The following is a 25,154-nucleotide window of genomic DNA, read 5'->3' on the forward strand; positions in this document are numbered from 1 at the left end:
TCCATTGATCTATATGTTTTTATGCCAATACAATACTGTCTTGGTTACTATAACTTTGTAGTATAGTCTGAAATCAGGAGTTTGATACCTCCAGCTTTATTCTACTTTCTCAGGATTGCTTTGACTATTTAAGATTTTTTGCAGTTCCATACAAATTTTAGAATTATTTGTTCTAATTCTGTGAAAAATGCCATTGGGATTTTGATAAAGATTGAATTGAATTTGCAGATTGCTTTGGGTAGTATGAACATTTTAACAATGTTAATTCTTCCAATCTATGAGCACAGACTATCTTTCCACTTATTTGTGTCTTCTTCAATTTCCTTTATCAGTGTCTCATAGTTTTCAGTGTACATGTCTTTCACTTCCTTGGATAAATTTATTCCTAGGAATTTTTTTTGAAGCAGTTGTAAATGGGATTGTTTTCTTACTTTCTCTTTGTGATGGTTTGTTCTTGGTGTATAAAAATGCAACAGATTTCTGTATATTGATTTTGTTTCCTGCAACTTTAGTGAATTCATTTATTGGTTCTAACAGCTTTTCGTGGTCTTTAGGGTTTTCTATGTATAGTATCATGTGAGCTGCAAATAGAGTTTTACATTCTCCTTTCTTTTTTTAAAAAAAAAGAATATTTATTTATTTATTTATTCGAGAGAGACACAGAGAGAGAGGGAGAGACATAGGCAGAGGGAGAGGCAGGATCCCCTTGGGGAGCCCGAAGTGGGACTCGATCCCAGGACCGAAGGCAGATGCTCAACCATTGAGCCACCCAGGCATCCCTACTTCTTTCTTTCTGATTTGGATCCCTTCCCTTTTATTTCTTTTTCTGGTCTAAGTGCTGTAGCTAGGACTTCCAATATTATGTTGAATAAAAGTGGTGAGAATGGGCATCTCTGTCTTTTTCCTGATCTTAGCAACTTTCAGCTTTTCACTGTTGAATATTATGTTAGTTGTGGGTTAGTCATATATGGCCTTTATTATATTGAGGTACATTCCCTCCATACTCACTTTGTTGAGAGTTTTTATTATAAATGAATGTTGAATTTTGTCAAGTCATTTTTCTGGATCTATTGAGATGATTGTGTGATCTTTATCCATTTTGTTAGTGTGATATATCATGTTGTTTGATTAGTGGATGCTAAACTAAACCATCCTTGCATCTCTGAAATAAATCCCACTTGATCATAGTATCTGATCCTTTAATGTATTGTTGAATTTGGTCTGCTAATATTTTGTTGAGGATTTTTGTGTCTTGTTCATTAGGGAAATTGGCTTGTAATTTTTTCCTTTTTCTTTCTTTCTTTCTTTCTTTCTTTCTTTCTTTCTTTCTTTCTTTCTTCTTCTACCTTTCTTCTTTCTTTCTTTTGTTCATTTATTCATTCTTTTTGCAGTGTTCTTGTCTGGTTTGAGTGTCAGGTTAATTCTAGTCTCACAAAATGAGTTTGAAGTATTCTCTCTTCTTTAAATTTTTGGAAGACTTTGAGAAAGATAGGTATTAAATGTCCTGTGAATGTTTGGTAGAATTCACCAGCAAAGCCGTCTGATCCTAGTTGTCTTTCTGTAATTGACTTCTAGTTTCATACCGTTGTGACTGGGAAAAATGCTTGATATGATTTCAATCTGTAAATTTATTGAGACCTGTTTTGTGGCCTAACATGATCTATCCTGGAGAATGTGAACTTGAGGAGAATGTGTATTCTGCTGCTTTGGGAAGTTCTGTATATATCTATTAAGTCCATCTGGTCTCGTGTGTCATTTAAGGCTGTCTCCTTATTGCTTTTCTGTCAGGATGGTCTACCCATGATGTAAGCGAGGTATTAAAGTCCCCTACTGGGGCATCTGGTTGGTTAGGTTGGTTAGTTGGTTAGGTGACTGACTCTTGGTTTCAGCTCTGGGTGTGATTTCAAGGTCATGAGATTGAGCCCCACTTAACCGACTGAGCCACCCAAGCACTCTTATAAATATTTCTTTATCAATAGATTCTTAATTTAAATATGTTTAAATATTTTTAATAATTTTCAATCACTAAGAGCTGCAGACAACATGTGCTACTATATTCTGGAATGCCCTCTCAGGAACCTGCAGCCACAGCTGGCAGATCTCACTGGTACTGTGGGCCACTCCTGCAGCAGAGGTTGGTCAGAGACAATTCAGGGCTGTCCTTACTGGGCCATCATAATCAGGCCACATTCCAGAGCTCCCCACTCTGCATATCAATCAGGTGGACATTCTCTACTAGTGGCCTTTTAAAGATCTACCTACCTGTAGTATTCAGCAGGGCCAGGACCCCCATTTTAGAAATGGGAATTCAGATGACCTATGAAATGCAATTAATTCCCAGGACAACTATGGTGATCCAAAAACCCAGGGTTAGGCAGAATGGATATATTCTTATTCATAAAAAAGTAACAAAGACAGTGGTTGTGGTGGCAGAATACACTTGTATGCATCTCAAGTCAAGCTCCAGCTGTTCCAGGCCCCGTCGCTGGGCTTTGATCTTTTGCAATACTTTAAAAAATACTCCATGCAGTGTGCTGAGCAGCTGAAGTACTTCTCATATATTTGCTCTTAACAGAAAAAAAATCTTTTAACTTCATATTAGCTTTTTAAGAGGTTAATCCGCTACCTTTATTATACATTTGCACTTATCAGTAGATTTTTATGTTTGTATGTCTTCATGTTCCTAGTTAGTGCCTTTCTTTTCAGCTTAAAGAAATCCCTTTAACATTTCTTGTAAGGCCAGTTTAGTAGTGATCAAATCTTTTAATTTTGCTTGTGTAAAAAACTCTCTATCGCTCCTTTAAATCTGAATGATAACCTTGCCAGGTAGAGTTTTCTTGGTTGGATGTTTCTTCCTTTCAGCACTTTGGTTTCTTTTATTTACTTTTCTCTTTTCACTGAAGAATAATTAACATTCAGTGTTACATTAGTTTCAGGTGTACAATAGAATGATTCAACAATTCTATACATTATTCAGTGCTCATCAAGATAAATGTATTCTTGATCCTTTTTAAAAAAAATTCTTGATCCTTTTTATCTATTTCATCCCACTCCCTGCCCATCTCCCCTCTGGCAACCACCATTTTTTCTCTGTATTTAAGAGTCTCTTTTTTGTTGGTATCTTTTTGTTTGTTTGTTCATTTGTTTTGTTTCTTAAATTCCACATATGAGTGAGATTATATATTTGTCTTTCTCTGACTAACTTATTTCTTTTAGCACTATACCTTCCAGGTCCAGCTATGTTACAAATGGCAAGATCATGTATATATACACATATACATATAACATCTTCTTTATCCATTCATCTATGGATAGACACTTGGGTTACTTCTATTATCTTGCCTATTGCAAATAATGCTGTGGTAAACAAAGGAGTGTATATATCTTTTCAAATTAGTGTTTCTCATTTTTTGGGGGGGGGGGTAAATGCCTAGTGGTGGAATTACTGATCATATGGTAATTTTATTTTTAATTTTCTTTTTAAAAAAGATTTTATTTATTTAATTGAGAGTCAGCAGAGCTAGAGAGAGAACACAAATGCTGGGGGGAGTGTGGCAGGACAGAGGGAGAGGGAGAAGCATACTCCCCACTGAGCAGGGATCCTGATGCAGGGCTCAATCCCAGGACCCTGGGATCTGACCTGAGCTGAAGATAGCCACTTAGCCAAGTGAGCCACCCAGGAGCCCCTATTTTTAATTTTCTAAGAAACCTCCATGCTGTTTTCCACAGTGGCTGCACTAATTTGCATTCCCACCAACAGTGCACAAAGGCTCCTTTTTCTCTACATCTTTGCCAGCACTTTCTAATTCTTGTCTTCTGGATTCGAGCCATTCTGACTGGTATAGGGTGATATCTCATTGCGGTTTTGATTTGCATTTCCCTGATTTTTAGTGATGTTGAGCATCTGTTTATGTGTCTATTGGCCATCTGTATGTCTTCAGAAAGATGTCTGTTCATGTCCTCTGCTCATTTTTTTATTTGGGTTATTTTTTTGGTACTATATGAGATTTTTATATATTTTGGATATTAACTTCTTATCAGATACATCATTTGCAAACCTCTCATTCAGTAGGTTGTCTTTTTGTTTTATTGATGGTTTCCTTTGCTGTGAAAAAGTTTTTTATTTTGATGTAGTTCCAATAGTTTATTTTTGCTTTTGTTTCCCTGGCTTTTGTTTCCCTAATATGGTGTATCCATGTCCATGTTCCCTAGGGGGTGCCTCTGTATCCTCAGCATGTATGACATGCAGAAGAAGACAGATCTAGAAAAATGTTTCTGTGACTCATGTCAGAGACATTATTGCCTGTGTTCTCTTCTAGGACTTTGATGGTCATGTCTCACATTTAGGTCTTTAATCCATTTTGAGTTTATTTTTGTGTATGGTGTAAGAAAGTGGTCCAGTTTCATTCTTTTGCATGTAGCTGTCCGGTTTTCCCAGAACCATTTGTTGATGAGACACTTTTCCTCCTTATATATTCTTGCCCCCCGTGTCATAGATTAACTGACCAAATAGACATAGATTTATTTCTGGGCTCTCTATCCTATTCCATTGATCGATGTGTCTATTTTTGTGTCAGAACGATACTGTTTTGATTACCACACTGTTGTAGTATATCTGGAATTGTGATATCTCCAGCTTTTTTTCTTCTTTTAAAGATTACTTTGGCTATTCTGTCTGCTTTTAATATTCTCTCTTTATTTTTTGGCATTTGAATTATAATGTGTCTTGGTACACATCTCTTTGAAATAGATAAAAAGGATCAAGAATTTTTTTTAAAAAGGATCAAGAATACATTTATCTTGATGAGCACTGAATAATGTATAGAATTGTTGAATCATTCTATTGTACACCTGAAACTAATGTAACACTGAATGTTAATTATTCTTCAGTGAAAAGAGAAAAGTAAATAAAAGAAACCAAAGTGCTGAAAGGAAGAAACATCCAACCAAGAAAACTCTACCTGGCAAGGTTATCATTCAGATTTAAAGGAGCGATAGAGAGTTATCTTATTAGGAACTCTGCTTCTTGAAGCTGTCTGTTTTCCTCCCTAGGTTATGGAATATTTCAGCCATTGTTTTCTCTAATAAGTTTTCTACTGCTTTCTCTTTCTCTTCTCCTTTTGGGACCCATTTAATACAAATGTTAGTCTGCTTGATATTGTCCCATCAATCCCTTAAGCTATATTCACTTATTTTCATTTTTTTCTCTTTGCTGCTTGATGTTAGTTTTTCTGCCCTGCGAAATTGACTGATCCTTTATTCTGCTTTACCTAGACTGCTATTGAACCACTCTACTGTATTTTCCAGTTTAGATACTATATTCTCCAGCTGCATGACTTCTATTTGGTACTTTATTGTTTTCTATCTCATTGTTGAAGCTCTGTGTTTGTTCTTACTTCTCAAGTTCAGTGAACATCTTTATGGCCATTACTTTGAATTCTTTATCAGGTAGATTATCTCCATTTTTAAGGTTTCTTTTCTTGAGGTTTTTTTTCTTGTTCTTTCAGTTGGAACATATCCCTCTATTTTCAATTTGCTTGACCCTCTATGATTGTTACTATGTAACAGCTATTTCTCCCAGTCTTGAAAGAGTGGCTTTGTGTAGGAGATTAAATTTATCATTTAGCTTTTCTCTATCTTTTGGTTGTTTCTCAGACCTTTGTAATTGTTTAAGTAGCCTGAGTTGTTCTCCATAGATTCCATTTGTTGAGGGTATGCAACACCTGTTAGTGTTCAAGAGAGAGATATCTCAAACAGTTTAGTTTCAGGCTAATTATAAGCCAGATCCTCAGGCAACAGTTTTTAAGGTAGGTAAATATATACAGTCTTGTGAGTCTACAGTATAAATCCTGCTGACATCCAGACAAGATGCTCTGGAGGTGTCCCCTGGGCAATAGTTGCAAAAATTGTGGCTTTAGACTTTAAGCTCCTTTCTGAGTGGTATTAGCCAGCTGTGGGGAGGACAAGGGAGGCCACTAATACGGTGTCTCCCTGTCCATATTCCCTGGGGTGTGCCTCTGTAGCCTCTGGATGTATGGCAAACCTAAAGCCTGTCTCTCAGGCTGAAGCTTCAGGACAAGGAAATAAAACTTCTTCACATGAAAAGTAGGAGTTTGTTTCAGTCTGCTGTTTGTGCAGTGCCTTGTGGGTGGTAGCCTGCCAAAGACTATCTCCCCAATTGATTTGGACTCATGGGACCCATAAATACATTCCCCTTGGCCACCAGAGCCAGGTACTCAAGAGGTGTCCTTTGTATGGGCTGCATGTGCTTGTTGGCTATAGCTTGGTGGGCCACGACTATAGCACATTGGGGTGGGGCACTTGGCCAGCCCAGCTGCAGTGAGATAGTCTGCACTTGCAGTGCATGGGGCGAGGGTGGCAGTCCTACTGGAGCTAGCAGGCTAGGGATAGGGTGTGAAAAAGTCACCTGCTAGTGCCAATACCAACAGAGCAGAAGAACTAAAAAATGACACCCACAGGTGCCTCCATCTTTGAAGAGCATCCAAACAGGTTTCTGTTTCTCTAGCAGATGCTTTAAGATTAATAAATGAGTTTCCAAGTGACTTTCAAATGATTGCTTTTGTGTTGGGTCCTAGGGCAAGTGGATCTGTGTGCAAGCTCTTTTAAGTGTGAATTTTCTATTTCCTAGTCCTATGGTTCTCCTTGAAGTAAACCCTGTTGGTTTTCAAGACCAGACACTTCTGGTGCAGTTCCCAAGGATTGGGAGGCCTGAAAGGAGGGACAAACTCCTCACTCCTCAGGGACGAGCTCCAGATTATGAGACACCCTCCCAAATGTGGGTTACTGTTCCTGAATGTGAGAGTTTCTTGCTAGACTGTGTCTCCACCTCTCCTACTTATATCAATGTGACTTTTTATCCTTTGTTGTGGAGGCTCTGCTCAGGTATCTTTCAGGGCCTTTTCAGAGGAAATTGTTCCTTGTGTAACTGTAGAGTTGCTGTGTTCATGGGAGAAGATGAGTTTAAGATCTTTCTATACCACATCTTGAACCCTCCTATGGCCAATGGATCTTTGAGAAAGATGCAAAAGCAATTCAATGGAGAAGGGCAGTCTTTTATTTTTTAAAAAGATTTTGTTTATTTATTTCAGGAAAGAACATGCACACAAGCAGGGGGAGGGGCAGAGGAGAAGAAGAAGCAGACTCCCCACTGAGCAGGGAGCCCAGATGCAGGGCTTGATCCCAAGACCTTGAGATCATGACCTGAGCTGAAGGTAGTCACTTAACCAACTTCAGGCACGGCTGAAGGGTAGTCTTTTAAACAAATGTTGGAACAACCAGATATCCATATGTAGTATGTGAACCTTGGTCAAAACCTCACATCTTATTTAAATAATTAACTCAACATGAATCACAGACATAAATGTAAAACACAAACTGTAGGGATCCCTGGGTGGCGCAGCGGTTTGGCGCCTGCCTTTGGCCCAGGGCACGATCCCGGAGACCTGGGATCGAATCCCACATCGGGCTCCCGGTGCATGGAGCCTGCTTCTCCCTCTGCCTGTGTCTCTGCCTCTCTCTCTCTCTCTCTCTGTGACTATCATAAATAAATAAAAAATTAAAAAAAAACCTGTAAAACTTTTAGTAAAAAACTTAGAAGAAAACCTTCATGACCTGAAGTGAGGTAAAAGGTTCTTAGATTTTTAGATTAAAAATATATAGGGCAGCCTGGGTGGCTCAGCGGTTTAGTGCCGCCTTCAGCCCAGGGCCTAATCCTGGAGACCCAGGATTGAGTCCCACATCTGGCTCCCTGCATGGAGCCTGCTTCTCCCTCTGCCTGTGTCTCTGCCTCTGTGTGTGTGTGTATCTCTCATGAATAAATAAATACAATCTTTAATTAAAAAAAGCACAATATATAAAGGGAAAAATAATAAATTTGACTTCATCAAAATTAGAAGCTTTTGCTCTGAGAAAGACCGTGTTAAGAGAATGAAAAAATAGATACAAACTGGGAGAAAATGTTTGCAAATCACATATCCAACATAGAACTTGTATCCAGAATGTATAAAGAACTCCTAAAACTCACCAGTAAGAAAACTCAAACGACCCAATTGAAAAATGAACCAAAGTGAAATAGACACCTCCCCAAAGAGGATACAGAAGGCAGATAAGCACATAGAAAGCTGTTAAGCATCATTAGATATTTGGGAAATTAAAATTAAAATTTGAGATGCCACACCACACATCTATTAGAATGGCTTGGCCATCTTCAATACAAACTAAATTAAGAGCCTGCCTTATGTGAACCTCTTCCTTGATAATCCACACTAAGATTTCTCACTTGAACACAGACAAATTTTTGGAAGCATCTCCTGGTGTCAAGGCCGTAATATCTAAGGGAGGGTCACATATACATATGCACAAAAGGTTGTTCTTTATCATTCTTGCCTCAGATAACTTTGCTTTCTGTCATAGAATTCCTTGTTCCATGAGATTTAGCTCTTCCACCTTTGGCCTCCGTTTCCCTTATCTCTTTATTTTTTAAAAAATATTTATTTACTTATTTATTCAGAGAGAGCAAGAGACACAGGCAGAGGGCGAAGCAGGCTCCATGCAGGGAGCCCGACGTGGGACTCAATCCCAGATCTCCAGGATCACACCCCGGGCTGCAGGCGGCGCTAAACCGCTGCGCCACCGGGGCTGTCCTCCCTTATCTCTTTAAATCACCCTTCTGTCACTGTGAGTGATACCAGTGACACTCAAACAGGCTGCATCTGGCAGGCTGGTCCTCAAAGGACATTTATGGTCTTCTGAGGTGTCACACCTGCAGTTCAAATAGATTCCACAAGGGGGATGGTGTTTATGGAAGTATAGCTCTTGGCTAGACTACCCTTAGAACTTGTGTATAACTGAAAGAGACCAGATATTAGGTACATAATCCATCTATGATTTTTAAATAGCATCTATTTAAAAATAACACAAATGTTGCCTAAACACTAATAATTTAAGTTAACCAATTATTGAAAAGAGAAAACATTTATTTTTCAGTCAATCTGTAGATGTTTGCTAAACACCTACTGTGTGCAAGGCACTGTTCTAAATACTGGGGATACAAACTAAATTTATTTGGAGCAAGATATAAAAGAAATGATACATTTAGACTACCTTTAATTATTAATGATTCTTGCTGAGTTTTGTTCTGAAGCTTACCTGGCAAATTTACTCTCATCTTTTATGAGGGTCAGAGGTAGCAGGATGTTTATCAGTGGTAAGCTTCCTGCGAAATTCCTCCCACCACTATTTCCTATTTAATTAGCATGATTATAACAACCATCTCAACTAGTTCTTGCAAAGAGAATTCAGCCGATCACTAAGGTTTCTTCTACTCCATAACATGATTTTTTAAAGAAAGGCCCATTCCATCTTTTTTCCTGTTTTTTTTTTTTTTCATCTATGTCCAAAATGCAAGAAACAAACCTGCTGCTAAATAACTCTTGAGTTTCTTCCCCTTCTTTGGAAATTTCATCTACCTAATGTGGTTACCTGGCCAAATAAGTCATTCCTTTAGCTGGGTCTTTTTTCATTCACATGTGTACTTAGCCCCTCTTTCCCATTAGTGCAGATTATTTTATTTTTTAAGATCTTATTTATTTATTTATGAGAGACACAGAAAGAAAGGCAAAGACATAGACAGAGGGAGAAGTAGGCTTCCTGTGGGAGCCCAATGTGGAACTCCATCAAAGGACCCCAGGATCAGGACCTGAGCCAAAGGCAGATGCTTAACCACTGAGCCACCCAGGTATCCCATGAATGTAGGTTTTAAAATGGGATTTAATTCCTTACTGCTGTGAGATGTATCATGTTTACATTTCAAAGTCTACTGTGACCCTTTGCTAACAGAAATAATGTTACCCTTTCTAGATTTTTGAGACATTCTGAATGTGACAAAACTGAACATAGGAAAGTGCTTTCTAAATATGTGTTTTCTTCTCAGCATCAGCCTATATACGACAGGCAGCCCTCTTCACTAGTATGTACTGACTTAGCAGTTCCACAAAGAAAGGAGGGTCAAGGGACACCTGGGTGGCTCAGTGGTTGAGCATCTGCCTTTGGCTCAGGTAGTGATCCCGGGGTCCTGGGATCAATTCCCTCATTGGGCTCCCCGCAGGGAGCCTGCTTCTCCCTCTGCCTGTATCTCTGCCTCTCTCTGTGTGTCTCTTATGAATGAATGAATGAATGAATGAATGAATAAATAAATAAATAAATTCTCCAAAAAAAGAAAGAAAGGAGGGTCAAGCTTTTAGAAAGGAATTCCTGAAGTCTCAGAAATGGGATGTCAGCCACTGGTTCAAGGTGCTGTTCTTGCCAAGCAGTGCTGTCATTTGACCCCAGCTGAGGGCCTGCTCTGAGAATATCATGGTTATGTTGTTTCCTCAGTTAAGATCTCAGCCATCAAAAAGGGACCCAGGTCCAGGGACTCAGAGTACAGCCTGAACTACAGCAGAGCTGGAAGAGGTTGTGACGGGAAAGGGAGAGAAGGGTCTCACATCAGCCTTGACCTGCTCCTTCTGTATAGAGTGGAGATGGCAGTTAGAGTTATATTAAACTTGAAAGAAACCAAAGGAAACTGATTTTATTTCCCCTCAGGAGCGATTCCTGTTTTGCTTATACCCTACTTTCTGGTGTTCACTAAATTATGGATCTTGTCTGTGCTCACCTTAGCCTGGCTCGCCTATGATTGGAATACCCACAGTCAAGGTATGAGACAAAGGAAGTGTGATGGTCCCTGTCTGTGCAAAAGATGGAACCAAAGGGAGAGGGAAATGGAGGGAGAGAGTGGGAGAAGAAGAGGGAGAAAGGCTGAGTGAAGTAAGTCAGTCGGAGAAGGACAAACATTATATGTTCTCATTCATTTGGGGAATATAAATAATAGTGAAAGGGAATATAAGGGAAGGGAGAAGAAATGTGTGGGAAATATCAGAAAGGGAGACAGAACGTAAAGACTCCTAACTCTGGGAAACGAACTAGGGGTGGTGGAAGGGGAGGAGGGCGGGGGGTGGGAGTGAATGGGTGACGGGCACTGGGGGTTATTCTGTATGTTGGTAAATTGAACACCAATAAAAAATAAATTAAAAAAAAGAAGAGGGAGATAGGATAGGAAGGGGAAAGAAGGGGAAAGGGAAAGGAAAAGAGTTAGGAAGGTGGAGGGCTGGAAAGATGGAAAGAAGCAAACAGGTGTACAGGGAAGGAGACAGAGAGAGGAGAGCAAAGCTCAGCAAGGAAAAGAGATCTCATCTCTCCCAGGCTTCTGAGGAAGAATTAAGAGGTTTCAGGGCAGGTGCCCTCAGTTTTGGGACATTTACCTATCACTTTCCTGGCTGGCTCCAGGGAAGCAGGGGTCTCCTATATCTTCTTGGGGGTTGGACTCAGGGACAGTGCCTACAGCACTACGTTCTAGAGATACGGAAATGTGAAAAGGGGACTTCCTCTGTGACCTGAGGACTATAGGAAGAACCTTCTACCTCTAAGAGATGTTTGAGGGATTGTAGCTCATCAGCTCTTTCCTTCCCTTCTGTACCCACAGGTGGTAGGCGTTCAGCTTGGGTACGTAATTGGACCCTCTGGAAGTATTTTCAAAATTATTTCCCAATAAAGGTAACCACTCTTCCTTTTGGTGCTCTTGGGTCCTGTTGCCCAGACTTTCCCTCCCCACTCAGCGCCATGTTTTCAAAGGCTTTAGTGGCCAGCAGTGAAAGTCAAGTCCCAGAAGCATAATGCAGAGTAGGCATATAAGATAGATGGGCAGGTGGGGAGATGAATGGATAGCAGCCTTTCTTCACAGTGGCAAACTCTCTGAGCATCATAACCCCTGGCAATCCTCTGACAGTGATGACATCCCAATGAACAGAGATTTGGGGCTCCCCAAGGGAAACACAGGCTATCTGCTGGTATCTGGGTCCACATGTCCTCTCTTCCTTCTTCCTATCCACCACTCTGACTCAATCTCTCTCTAACAGCTGGTGAAGACTCATGACCTCCCTCCCAAACACAACTATATTATTGCCAATCACCCCCATGGGATTGTTTCTTATGGTGTGTTCATCAACTTTGCTACTGAGGCCACTGGCTTTGCTCAAATTTTTCCAGCCATCACTCCTTCCATAGGGACCTTGGAATGGATTTTCTGGATCCCCATTGTGCGAGACTATGTGATGTCAATGGGTGAGTATAAGAAATCATCCCATTCTCTGGCCTACCTCAGACCTCCAACCCCAGTAAGCACTGACAGTCCACATCTCATATCTTGATGGAAGAAGACTTGTAAAAAATGAGTCCAGAACACATAAAGCCAGTAACAAGAGTATGTGGCCATGCATCAGGTTCTGTCTAAGATCTGGGAGGCAGGGTTTAGTTAGACAGTAGGATAAGTTACAGGCATTTATAAGAGTTGCCAAGAATTCTTTCAGAGGAGGAAGCAGAAGTCGAGTTCAGGATCAAAGCCAAAGTGTAAAACAGAAGGTTAGTGGTGGCTAGTGGCTAGTCCTGATCACTCTTGAGGGAGAGAACTCTGGACAGTTTCTAGAGCTGTAAGACTGGGGAGAGTGGATAGTATTGATCTAAGAGGCAGCAGGTAGAGGAATTCAATGTAGTATCACAGATTCCCCACAAGACAAGCAGCTGACCCTAAGGACCAACCTCAGGCTAGGGCTAACCCAGGATGTGGAGGTCAAAGACAGAAGAGTGGAAACAATAGTCAGGAAACAGAACTGTCTTCAGCATGAAGAGCCCAGAGGAACCCCTTTCCCAAATCTCAGGCACCAAGTTTGTTATGCCACTTGACTCTTTGGTTTCACAGGTGTGTGCCCAGTGAGTGGCTTGGCCTTGAAGTATTTGCTGACCCAGAAAGACTCAGGCAATGCTGTGGTTATTGTGGTGGGTGGAGCTGCTGAAGCCCTCTTGTGCCGACCGGGAGTCTCTACCATCTACCTTAAAGAACGTAAAGGTTTTGTGAAGTTGGCACTGAAGACAGGGTGGGTCCCCAGGTTCTGGTGCCCTATTGTCAGAGTGCCATAGGTACTCTGTAGCACCTCTCCAGAATGGCTCCCTCCTTTGGAAACCTGTTAGAGGGGGCTCTCTCTTTACTCTGATTGCTTCCCTCTGCTCCTTTGCCCCGTCTTAATGGTGTTTGGGCCTCCAGATAACATTTGTAGGCATTTTTTTTATTTGAAGTTGGAGAAAGAACAATGGGAAAAGACTTTTATCTTCTGCCCATTAGTCTAGTAGGCTAGGGGTCAGGGGAAGTGGAGCTTTGCTTTCAACTCACTAACTGAGAGGTCCAGAGAACCTACCCAGGACAAGGAAGGCATTGGGCTGGGGGCTGGGAGGATTGCAAAAATAAATAAGACATGGTTATTGCCTCCAAACAGCATATAATCTGGTTTGATAAATAGAATGCATTTGTTCAGCAGTTAGTGAACAACTACTGTGTGTCAGGCATAGTACTAGGCATTGAGGATATAAAAATAAATGAAACCTGATCCTTGCCTTTAAGAAACTGACAGTCCCATGGGAACAATAGATATGCACACATATAATTACAAAATATATCCAGAAGCCAACGACTTACATCTCAGCTGTAAACCCCCTGGTTTAAATTAGCATAATCTCTCCCCTCATTATTACAGTCTCCTAACGCTCTGCCTGCTTCTTTCCCTGCCTCCCCCACATCCAAGAGTCTACTCTCAACTGTAGCCAGGATGACTTCATTAAATGTGAGATTGTGTCACTACTCCAAATGCTCCAATGGCTCCAATTTCACTCTGAGCAAAATCCAAAGTCTTTACAAGGGCCTGCAAAACCCTGAATAATCTAGTCCTTAGCAACCCCTCATCACCCACTGCTCTCCCCCTTACTCATTCTATTAGGGCTACAGTGATCTTGCTGTCCCTCAAACAAGCCACATGCTCCTGCCTTAGGGTGCTCTAGCTGTTCCCTCTGCCTGGAACACTATTCCTCCAAATAACTGTTTGGGTCATTCCCTTACTTACTCCAGGTATTTGCTCAAATGTTTCTTCTCAGGAAGTTCTATCCTGACCATCTTGCTCTATTTTTTCCCTGTTGTATTCATCATCTTTTTATATATCATTGATTTTATTTATATATCTGTTTTGTTTGTTATTATTTACTGTCTTCCCCCAAGAAAAAATGCAAGGTATTTTAAAAATCTATTTTGTTCACGGATGTGTGACAGTGAACAGGGCTAGGGCTTTATACAGTGCTGACACACAGAAAGAGCTCAATAAACATTTGTTGAATGTATAATGTGCTATAATAGAGTTATGTACAAAGTGCTATGGGAACAACAACTGATGGGAAAACTTTCACTCCAAGTAGAAGTTTCATGAGTGAGTGACATTTGAATTATGAGCTAAAATATTAGTAGGAGTTGCCAGCCAGACCAAAAGGGAGAAAGGACTCAGGAAACCTACAACGTATCAGGCACTATGTGAGGCCCTAAAGATCCAAAGATGAATGACAGATTTCCCACCTTTGATCAGCTTGACAGGCAACTAGGAAGTCAGATAGGTAAGGGGATGACTGTAATAACTGAATTAGAATAGTGTTAGTGCGGAGAAAGATGAGCACTAGATAAAGAGTACCTAATTCACATTGTGGGGGAGGGAATTGGAGGTAGTCAAAAAAGTTTTCTTCAAGAGATTGAAATTGGAGCTAAGCATTGAAGGGCAAAATAGAATTAGCCATGTGAAGACAGAAGGAAGGCATTTCTGGCAGAGGGAGCAGAATGTACAAAGAATCATAGACAAGAAACAACTTGGCACACTTAGTATGGCTAAGCAGATTGCAAGAAAGGAGTGGGGAGAGGAGAAGCTAGCACAAAAGCTAGAGCACAAAAGCCATGGCAAGCAGCATGATATAAAGTGAGGATCTCTGGAAGAGCTTTAAAGAGAGGAATGACAGGTCCAGATATGCAGTTAAGGAAGATCACTCTGGATGCTGGGTGTAATGACGGCAGTTAGATTGCCTAAGATTAGTTTCTTTCTATCATAAGACAAGGTACAGCAGCTCCCCCTTCCCCCCCCCGCCCCCCAAAGGGTTCAGTTAAAAGGGTGGGGCATGGCAAGAATGAAACAAAAGCTGAAGATGTTTGGGTACTTGGGTTCTTGTCCTATAATAGGCAGATTGGAAAGGTTTCACACCTTGGAGAGGATTTTGCTGGGGGGGAGCTCCCTGGAAGAGTTAATACTTCTCCTTTCTTTGCAGAGCATACCTTGTCCCTTCTTATTCCTTTGGAGAGAATGAGGTTCACAATCAAGAGACCTTCCCTGAAGGCACATGGATAAGGTTCTTCCAAAAAACCTTCCAGGCCACATTCAAAAAAATCCTGGGATTAAATTTCTGTACCTTCCATGGTCGGGGCCTCACTCGAGACTCCTGGGGCTTCCTTCCTTTCAATCGGCCCATTACCACTGTTGGTGAGCTTTCCAATACCTTTGGACCACCCTCGTTGTTGATTCACCTCACCCAGGTCATCCATCAGTCCAGGAGGCCTAGCAAACAGCTGGGATGGGCAATGGGAATTCCAGTAGGATTGGCTGAGGGCAGGGTGGGCAGGACAACTAAACAGTAAGAATTGTGGCCATTTAATAGCTCCCATGAAACCATTTTTATTCACAAACATTCCTTCATCATTCTTCTGAGCCTTCTTCTCATTCTCATCAGCATGCATGAGATAAGGTATTTGGAGAATGTGGGATGGAAAGGAGCTAGAGCAGCAGGGAAAAAAAGGAAAGGGAGGGGACACAGATACTGAGTTTGATTGAGTATGTGGCTCCCTCTGAAGGATGGGTAATTTGAGTTGGGGAGGGGAGGCTCTGATGCTTATCTCTTCTCCTGTCCCATAGTTGGGGAGCCCCTGCCAATCCCCAAGATTAAGAGGCCAAACAAGAAGACAGTGGACAAGTACCATGCACTCTACATCAGTGCCCTGCGCAAGCTGTTTGACCAGCACAAAGTTCAATATGGCCTTCCTGAGACCCAGGAGCTGACAATCATATAACAGGAGCTATATATCCCCCACTTTAGAAATCAGAGTCTTGGGATGCCTGGGTGGCTCAGCGGTTGGGCTTCTGCCTTCGGCCCAGGGTATGATCCTGGAGTCCCGGGATCGGGTCCCGTATCGGGCTTCCTGCATGGAGCCTGCTTCTCCCTCTGCCTATGTCTCTGCCTCTCTCTCCCTGTATCTCTCATAAATAAAATCTTTTTAAAAAAGGAGAAGAAATCGGAGTCTTGTGAATCCACAAGTCTTTTTTTGTCCCCTGACTCCAACCAGCTCTCTGATCAAAGGAATGAGAAGCCAAAGAGCACCAGGGCTCCTTCCTCCCAAGCCTTAGCAGCACCATCAGTATGTAGATTTAGGCTTAGAAGACTTGTTGAGAATAGGAATGATTTGTTTCCTCCACCTCCTTACAATTTGGGAAATACAACAAGGTAAACCAGGAACCTGACCTGTAGTTCCTGATCCAAGTTGAAAGGATTCCCTCAGTTGTGACCCAGTTCTACACTGGCAAAAATTTTTACATGTAGTTATGCTGTCTCTTCTATAAATATAAAGGTCTACTCCTGAAACCAGTATTACACTATATGTTAACTAACTATAAATTAAATAAAATTTTGGGGCATTTGGGTGGCTCAGTTGATTAAGCATCTGCCTTCGGCTTAGGTCATGATCCAAGGATTCTGGGATCAAGCCCCTTGTCAGGCTCTCTGCTTGGCAGGGAGTCTGCTTGTCCCTCTACCTCCCCCTGCTTGTGCTTTCTCTCTCACTCTCTCTCTCTCTCAAATAAATAAAATTTAAAATAAATAAAATTTTGAAAAAAATAATAAAGGTCTAGATACATAAAACAGGCTTTGACTAGTTTCTTTTTTGGGGGGAGGGCTGGATACGTTATACTTTATTGATGGTACATGACAAGGTAGGGCTCCCCAAGCCCCTTCCTTTCCTCAGGGGTTCTGGATGTAAATTGGAGGTCAGGAGATTCTCAGTATGTTGGGGGATTAAGTCGGGGCAGGGACTCCCCAGCAGCTGAGGGCCTCTCTCTTCCTCTTGTTCTTGCTAGGGCTGATGGTCCAGGAGGCCTTGGACCATGAGGCCCACCACCCGATTGCTGTAGCTGAATTCATTGTCATACCAGGAAATGAATGAGCTTGACGAAGTGGTCATTGAGGGAAATGCCAGCCCCGGCATTGAAGGTGGAAGAGTGGGTGTCACTGTTGAAGTCGCATGAGACAACCAGGTCCTCAGTGTAGTCCAGGATGCCCTTGAGGGGACCCTCCGATGCCTGCTTCACCACCTTCTTGATGTCGTCATATGACTAGTTTCTAATTACTGTAGTTCACTACTGGTCTTCCCTCAAACCCTGCCAGGAAGCTGGTCTGTGGAGAGCCATTTTCCTCTTCTTCATCCATCCTTTATACTTCCTCTGACAAAAAAGGTGAGGAAGAAGGACTGTTATACAGTGTAGGAGACAGCAAAACTGTGAAAATTGACATAGATATCCACTGAGTAGTCCATCTCTCCTAGACTCACGTACTCCTAGACTCATGTAACAATTCTGGGTCAGAAAGAAGGGAGCCACGAGGGCAGCCTGGGTGGCTCAGCAGTTTAGTGCCTCCTTTGGCCCAGGGCATGATCCTGGAGTCCCAGGATCGAGTCCCACATCGGGCTCCCTGCACGGAGACTGCTTCTCCCTCTGCCTGTGTCTCTGCCTCTTTCTCTCTCTCTCTGTGTCTCTCATGAATAAATAAATAAAATCTTTAAAGAAAAGAAAAGAAGGGAGCCATGAGACCAGGCACACACTGTGAGTCTACTTTATGTCAAGTACCTACTGTGTAATAGGGATTATGCCATCATTTTCACAATCTTTGTCTCTTAATGCCAACACCAGCCTTGTGAGATTGAGGTCATCTCCATTTCTCAGTAGCTAAAACTCAAAGCAGTTAAGTAACTTGCCCAAAGTTACATTGCTTTGTATAGAATTAGCATTCAAACCCAAGTCTTGCTAATTCTAATCCAAAGGTCTTTCTAATATCAACCACCACACCTCCCATTCCTCATTTCTTAGAGACCTATTTATTAATCAGCTTAATTTTCCTAAATAAGGACCCATGATACCCCACTTAAATTAGTTCATAAGTGTGGGCAAAGTCATATGGATTTTATTCAGAGTGGATCCATGTTACACCTCAGGGAAAGTAATTTATTCATTAAAAAACTTTTATATCAATAGATTGGAATTGGGAATCCAGAAACAAACTCATACATGTGTGATCAATTGAGTTTTGCCAAGAGTGCCAAGACAATTCAATGGAAAGAAAGAATAGTCTTTTCAATTTATGATTCAGGGCAACTGGATATTCACATGGAAAAGAATGAAGTTGGAACTCTACCTCATACCACATACAAAATTTAACTTGAAATGGATCAAAGACCTAAAATGAGAGCTGCAGCTATAAAACTATTAGAAGAAAACATAAGAGTAAAGTTTGCTGGCCTTGGATTTGGCAATGGACTCTTAGATAAGACACCAAAAGCACAAACAACAAATGAAAAAATAGCTAAGTTGGACTTCATTAAAATTAAACACTTGTGTTTCAAAGAACACTATCATAAAAATGAAAAGACAACCCACAGGAGAAATTTGCAAATCACATGTCTGATAAGAATATAGTATGCAGAATATATAAAGAACTCTTACAATGACAAAAAGCACAATTAAGAGTGAGCAAAGGGGGGTGCTTGGGTGGCTCAGGCACCCAATGTTGGTTAAGTACGCAACTGGACTCTAGGTTTCTGCTGAGGTTGTGATCTCTAGGGTGCTCAGGGCAAGTACCATAATCAGTGGGGAGTCTTCTTGGAGATTATCTTCCTCTGCCACTCGCCCCTAACTTGCATGCAGGTACATGTGCACTCTCTCTCTCTCTAAAAATAAACAGGTAAATCTTAAAAAATGAGTGAAGAATTTGAATGGAAATCCCTCCAAATAAGATATACAAATGAAAAAGTGCTCAAAATTTTTAATCATTAGGGAAATGCCAATCAAAACCATAATGAGATACCATTTCACACTCCCTAGGATGACTATAATAAAGGCAGGCAATTACAAGTATTAGTATTAATAAGGGATATGGAGAAATTAGAACCCTAAGGCATTGCTCTTAGGAATGTAAAATGGTGCAGCCCCTTTGTAATACAAGTTGGTAGTTCCTCAAAAAGTTAAATATGGAGTTATTGTAAGACCTAGCAGTCCCACTCCTACATATAGACCCCCAAAATTGAAAATACATGATCACACAAAAATTTGTACGTCGATGATCATAGCACAACTATTTATAATACCAAAAAATGAAAACAACCCAAAAGTCCATCAGTTGATGAATGAATAAACAAAATATGGTATATCTATACAATGGAATATTATTCAACCATAGAAGGAATTTCATTCCTTCTGTTACATGCCACAACATGGGCAAACCTTGCAAATATTATGCTAATTGAAAGAAGCCAGAAACACAGGCTGTATATTACATAATTCCATTTCTATTAAATGTCCAGAATATGCAAATATAGAGATAGAGAGACATAAAGTAGATTAGTGATTATCAGGGACTGGGGGAGAGGGGAAATGGGAGTGACTGTTAATGGGTATGAAGCTTCTTTAGGGGATGATGAAGATGTTGTGGAATTAGATAGTGATGGTGGCTGTGCAACCTTGTGAATAATTAAAACCCACCATATTGTACACTCTAAATAGGAAAATTTTATAGTATGCAACTATATCTCGAAAAAGTAATGTTTAAGAAAAATCAGCCTTTAAAAAATGGTTTTACTTATTTATTTGAGAGAGAGAGAGAGAGAGCAAGAGACCACAAGCAGGGGGAGTGGCAGAGGGAGAGGGGGAAGCAGGCTCCCTGTTGAGCAGGAAGCCTGATATGGGGCTCCATCCCAGGACCCTGGGATCATAACCTGAGCCAAAGGCAGGCACTTAACCAACTGAGCCACCCAGGTACCCCAAAAATCATCCTTCTAATTTAAGGAAAAACATGTGAGTTGTATTAAAAGTTGTATAAAAGTTTAAAAATACACAATATTTTTAAAATACTTTTTTAAAAAATACTTTTTATTTTGAAATAATTGCAGATTCACAGCAAGGTGCGAATGTGGTCCATTGGACCCTTTACCCAGCTTCCCATGATGGTGACATCTTACATAATTGAGTACAATATAAAAACAGGAAATTGACACTGGTACAATACTATTAATTAGACTAGAGGCCTTACTCAGTTTTTACTATTTTTATGCACGTTCATTTGTGTATGTGTGTGTAAACTGACAATTTGATGTCATGTACAGATTTGTATGATCCCCATGACCATCATGACATAGAACTGTTTCATCACCATAGAGTAACTATCTAGAACCTCACCTGTATAATCACACACCTCTGCCTTCATCCCTGTGCCCTGGCAATCACTGATCCATCTTCCATCTCTATAGCTTTATCATTTCAAGGATATTATATAAGTGAAATCATACAGCATGCTGTCATTTGACATTAGTTTTTTTCCTTAAACATAATACCCTTAAGATCCATCCAAGTCATCATGTATCAATAGTTCATTCCTTTTTGTTGCAGAATAGGATTCCATGGTCTGGATGCACCAGGTAGTTTAACCATTTACCCATTGAAGGACATCTGTATTGTTTCCAGTTTTTGGCTATTACAAGTAAAGCTGCTATTAACACCCATGTACAAGTTTTTGTATAAATGAAAGTTTTGACTTCTCTGGGACAAATGCCTAGGAGTGCAATTGCTGGGGTATATGGAAATTGCATATTTAGTTTTATAGGAAACTGTCACACTATTTTCTAGAATGGCTGTACCACTTTACATTCCCATCAGCAATATATAAAGGATTAAGCTTCTCTGCATCTTAGCCAGTATTTCATATTGTCACTTTCTTTTTTAATTTTAGCCATTCTGATACAGATGTAGTGATATCTTCTTGTAGTTTTAATTTGCATTTTTGATTTAGATCAATCTCTGTCGGCTAGAAATGCCTGGGGGCACTCACCTGGGCCCTGACTACTTGTGGCTAGCCCACAGACATTTCCCCACTGGATTCAATGTCGTGGCTGGCCCAGTTTTTGTGGTTTTTATTATTATTGCAAAACACACCTCAGCAACAACCATCAGAGAACTTTGAAAAAACAAGATTTATTACTCAGGTTCCGGAGAATACACAGCACACCAGGTGCCACACAGTGAGGTCATAGGTAGAAATAGAAAAAGTATGCAGACTTGGGGTTCTGCCATTACTGGGATCAAGAGTGGGGAGCCTAGGGCTTCACAGGTTCATTCTTAATTGGTGAATTTAATATATCAGAATAGGAATTAAAACTTGGGAAGGGAAAAGGAAGGTCACGCAGTCAGTTATCCAGGTCACCAGGGCTTTCTAAAAGGGGAACCTTAAGATTGAGTGTCACCTGGCTCTTTATCTCACTGTGTGGCTGGTAATGTATTTATTTGAGATGAATGTCTTTGATATGGATGTTTTGGCAATAAAAAACTTAATGCCAGGCATTTATGTTACAATCCAAAAGCTAATTGTCATGCACTTACACTACAATTGTCCTAATGGCTGAAGACGTTAAACATTTTTTCATTTGCTTATTTGCTGGCCATATATCCTCTTTAGTGAAACATCTCTTCACAACTTTTGCCCATTTTAGATCTTGACTGTTGAAAGTTCTTTATATATTCCAGATACTAGTCCTTTGTTGGATATATGGTTTGCAGATGCTTTCTCCTAGTCTGTAGCTTGTCTTTTTATCCTTTTAACAGGGTCTTTTACAGAGAAAATATTTTTACTTTTGATGAAGTTGAGTTTACCAAATTTTTTTAATGAACTCTATCAGTTTAGTATTGTAACTGTAACAAATTACATTATAGTGGCTTTCTCACTCTATAATATATGAGGAAAAATGCCAAATCAATTTTAAAAATTAAGAAAAGCCATAACTTAAGACTAAAATATGATATTTTGACTTTTGACTCCATAACACAAAATAATCCAAGCAACAATTTTGACAAAAATATTAACTCTTAATAACATAAAGATAGAGTGAGATATCAAAGGAAAATATTTTTCCTGAGTAGAGTATATTTCTGGTTTAATAGCTACAGAAAAAGAACCCATTTGTTATACTATCAGAACTGGGGAAGGGGTTATCTGTAGAAGCATTAATGGAATTCCTGGCAAAGTTAAATGAAATCATTGAGGAGGAAGGCTACTATTTCCAAACAGGTGTCTAATATCAATGAAACAGGCCTTTTTGTAATCTTACACTGTCACAAATCTATCATGTCAAGAAATACAAATCAAGCCTTGGCTATAAATCAGAGGTATTGAATTGTTAGATTCTTAGAGGAACTCAGCCATAAAGATTTCACTTAAATAGGAGAGCAAAGGGTCATTGTTAGAGATGCTCCAGAAATTATCCTACTCCAAATATTTGTCATGTGTCAATACATATCTTATTGATAACAAAAACTTTCCAGAAAGATGACTCTATTTTAAAATGCACTCAAAGTTCTTAAGAGTAAAAAAGAATGCCTATGTTTATTTACTTAAGGAATATTTAGCAGAAAAATGTGACACCTTCATTCTGAAATTCGAGGACTTGTATTTTTGTTTTTTTCAAAAATTCACATACCATATAATTCACCTTTTAAAATATACAATTCAATGATTTTTCATATATTCACAATGTACATCTTAGGCTAGCCCATGAGGAAAAATAACCCCAAAAGAAACATTTATGATGTAACGTTTCTATTTAGTGTTTTGTTTTATACAGTTAATGAGAATTTTATAAAAACATATACTTGACATTGCAGCAATGTCCACAATAGCCAAACTGTGGAAGGAGCCTCGGTGTCCATCAAGATGAATGGATAAAGAAGATGTGGTTTATGTATACAATGGAATATTACTCAGCTATTAGAAATGACAAATACCCACCATTTGCTTCAATGTGGCTGGAACTGGAGGGTATTATGCTGAGTGAAGTTAGTCAATGGGAGAAGGACAAACATTATATGGTTTCACTCATATGGGGAATTTAAAAATAGTGAAAGGGATTATAGGGGAAAGGAGAGAAAGTGAGTGGGAAAAATCAGACAGGGTGACAGAACATGAGAGACTCCTAACTCTGGGAAAAGAACAAGGGGTAGTTGAAGGGAAGGTGGGTGGGGGGTGGGGGTGACTGGATGATGGGCACTAAGGGGGGCATTTGACGGGATGAGCACTGGGTGTTATACAATACGTTGGCAAATCGAACTCCAATAAAAAATATACAAAAAAATCAAGTTAAATAATGAAATAATATAAATCATAATTAAAATTTGAGAAATTAGAAAAAACATATACTTGAATTTTATTTTTATTATTTTCATTACCAATTTTGATATTTTTACAGTGTAAGATGAATTTTCGGGAACAAATTACAGTGTATTATATTGCACCAATAGGATATGGGTTTACCTTATGACAACTTAATGTCTGAACTTGGTCAAGGTCATAGTCTTGATCAAGGTCATAGTCATAGTCATAGTCTTGGTCAAGGTCATAGTCTATGAGTTATTTGCAAACAATATGATTGCTTATTTTAAAAACTCAAGAGAATTGAGACGCCTGGGTGGCTCAGCAGTTGAGCGTCTGCCTTTGGCTCAAGGCATGATCCCTCAGTCCCGGGATCAAGTCCTACATCGGGCTCGCAGCATGGAGCCTGCTTCTCCCTCTGCCTGTGTCTCTGCCTCTCTCTCTCTCTCTGTCTCTCTCATGAATAGATAAATAAAAAATTTTTAAAAAGAAAGAAATTAAGTTGAATGTTTAATGCACTTCCAATTAAAATCCTAATAGTTTTGTTTGGCACTTAAGAAAGCTATTCTAAAATTCATCCAAAAGAATACAGTCAGAAAATAACCAGGCAGAGGCATGTGAGTGGCTCAGTCAGTTAAGCATCCAACTCTTGATCTCAGCTTAGGCCTTGATCTCAAGTTCAAGAGTTCAAGCCCCACGTTGGGCTCCATGCCCAGTGTGGAGTCAATTTAAAAAAATAACCAATTTTTGAAAACTAAAGTAATATGGAGGAATTAGCACAACTAGATGTTAAACATGTTATAAATATTCAAGCATTAAAATAGAATAGTACTGGTGTTAGCTAGGGTAAAATAGTAAGTTACTCAAGTATGAGGGCTGAAAGATCTTTCCTTGGCCCTGGTGGATTCTAGGACAAAGCAAGACCCCAACCAAATGGCACAACACTACTGTTTGAGTGTGCAGCAAAGTCAAGGTCCCTCAGAATTTGTTGAGCTGAAGAATTGAATGGGGTGTCTGCACAGGCATCCCTGAACAGGCTTCCCTGAAGTGCCACAGATTCAAGCTCACTACTTACTGTTCAGTGGTTGCTTAACAAGAGAACATCAAGAAGGACAGTGGAGAGAGGTTGGAAGGAAATAGGTGAAGGAAAATGTTCCCTGTTAGGGGGAGGGAAAGGACCTTCAGACTCACTGTTGCCCCCCCAGGTCCAAGTCTTCACAGGGGACCCACCTTTCTTGGGCCTCCTCTGCAGAAACACCACAGTCTGAAGGCATAATGTCTGAGAGAAAACTAAGACCTTTTTAGAGCCAGGCTCTAAAGGTGGCTCTGAGGCTCTGGCTCTGGCTTTGGCTCTCAGGACCTGATGGTTCTCAATAACTAGTTTTCCTCTCTTCCTCAGTAACTGGAAGAAAATTCAGCTTAGGGATGGCCTAGGACAAGGAAAGAGTGAGTCAGAAAACAGCAGTTACACAAATAGCTGGAGCGGGACTCCACCCCTTTGACAAACCCAACTGCCTGGAGGTAAGCCAGGTGACACAGTCCAAAAGCATCTGTGCAAACAAGTCCTCCCTGAAGACAAGCAGAGTCTGGGAGTTGCCTCACTTTTCATCCCGAGGATCTCTCATACCATATGACATATATAGATCATTATAGCACACATTGTTCATAGAGGATTAGCAATTCAGCAAATGTGTCAGCTTAAATTGTTATTTATCCCACATCGCTAGTGCTTT

The 25,154-nt window shown here is 40.2% G+C and overlaps 1 protein-coding gene across 1 annotated transcript in view; it reads left to right on the plus strand.

Moving 5' to 3' along the window:
• Nucleotides 1-16,183, plus strand: part of DGAT2L6 (diacylglycerol O-acyltransferase 2 like 6) — a 35,061-nt gene extending 18,878 nt beyond the window's left edge. The window contains exons 2-7 of the mRNA XM_025466281.3: nucleotides 10,606-10,716; nucleotides 11,543-11,613; nucleotides 11,976-12,180; nucleotides 12,815-12,989; nucleotides 15,241-15,452; nucleotides 15,882-16,183. Coding sequence (XP_025322066.1) covers nucleotides 10,606-10,716; nucleotides 11,543-11,613; nucleotides 11,976-12,180; nucleotides 12,815-12,989; nucleotides 15,241-15,452; nucleotides 15,882-16,036 — 929 coding nt within the window. The 3' untranslated portion in view covers nucleotides 16,037-16,183. The remainder of the gene's footprint in view (nucleotides 1-10,605; nucleotides 10,717-11,542; nucleotides 11,614-11,975; nucleotides 12,181-12,814; nucleotides 12,990-15,240; nucleotides 15,453-15,881) is intronic.
• The last annotated feature ends 8,971 nt before the right edge of the window (nucleotides 16,184-25,154 follow it).

This window comes from Canis lupus, chromosome X (assembly GCF_003254725.2).
Source record: "Canis lupus dingo isolate Sandy chromosome X, ASM325472v2, whole genome shotgun sequence".
Lineage (NCBI taxonomy): Eukaryota > Metazoa > Chordata > Mammalia > Carnivora > Canidae > Canis > Canis lupus.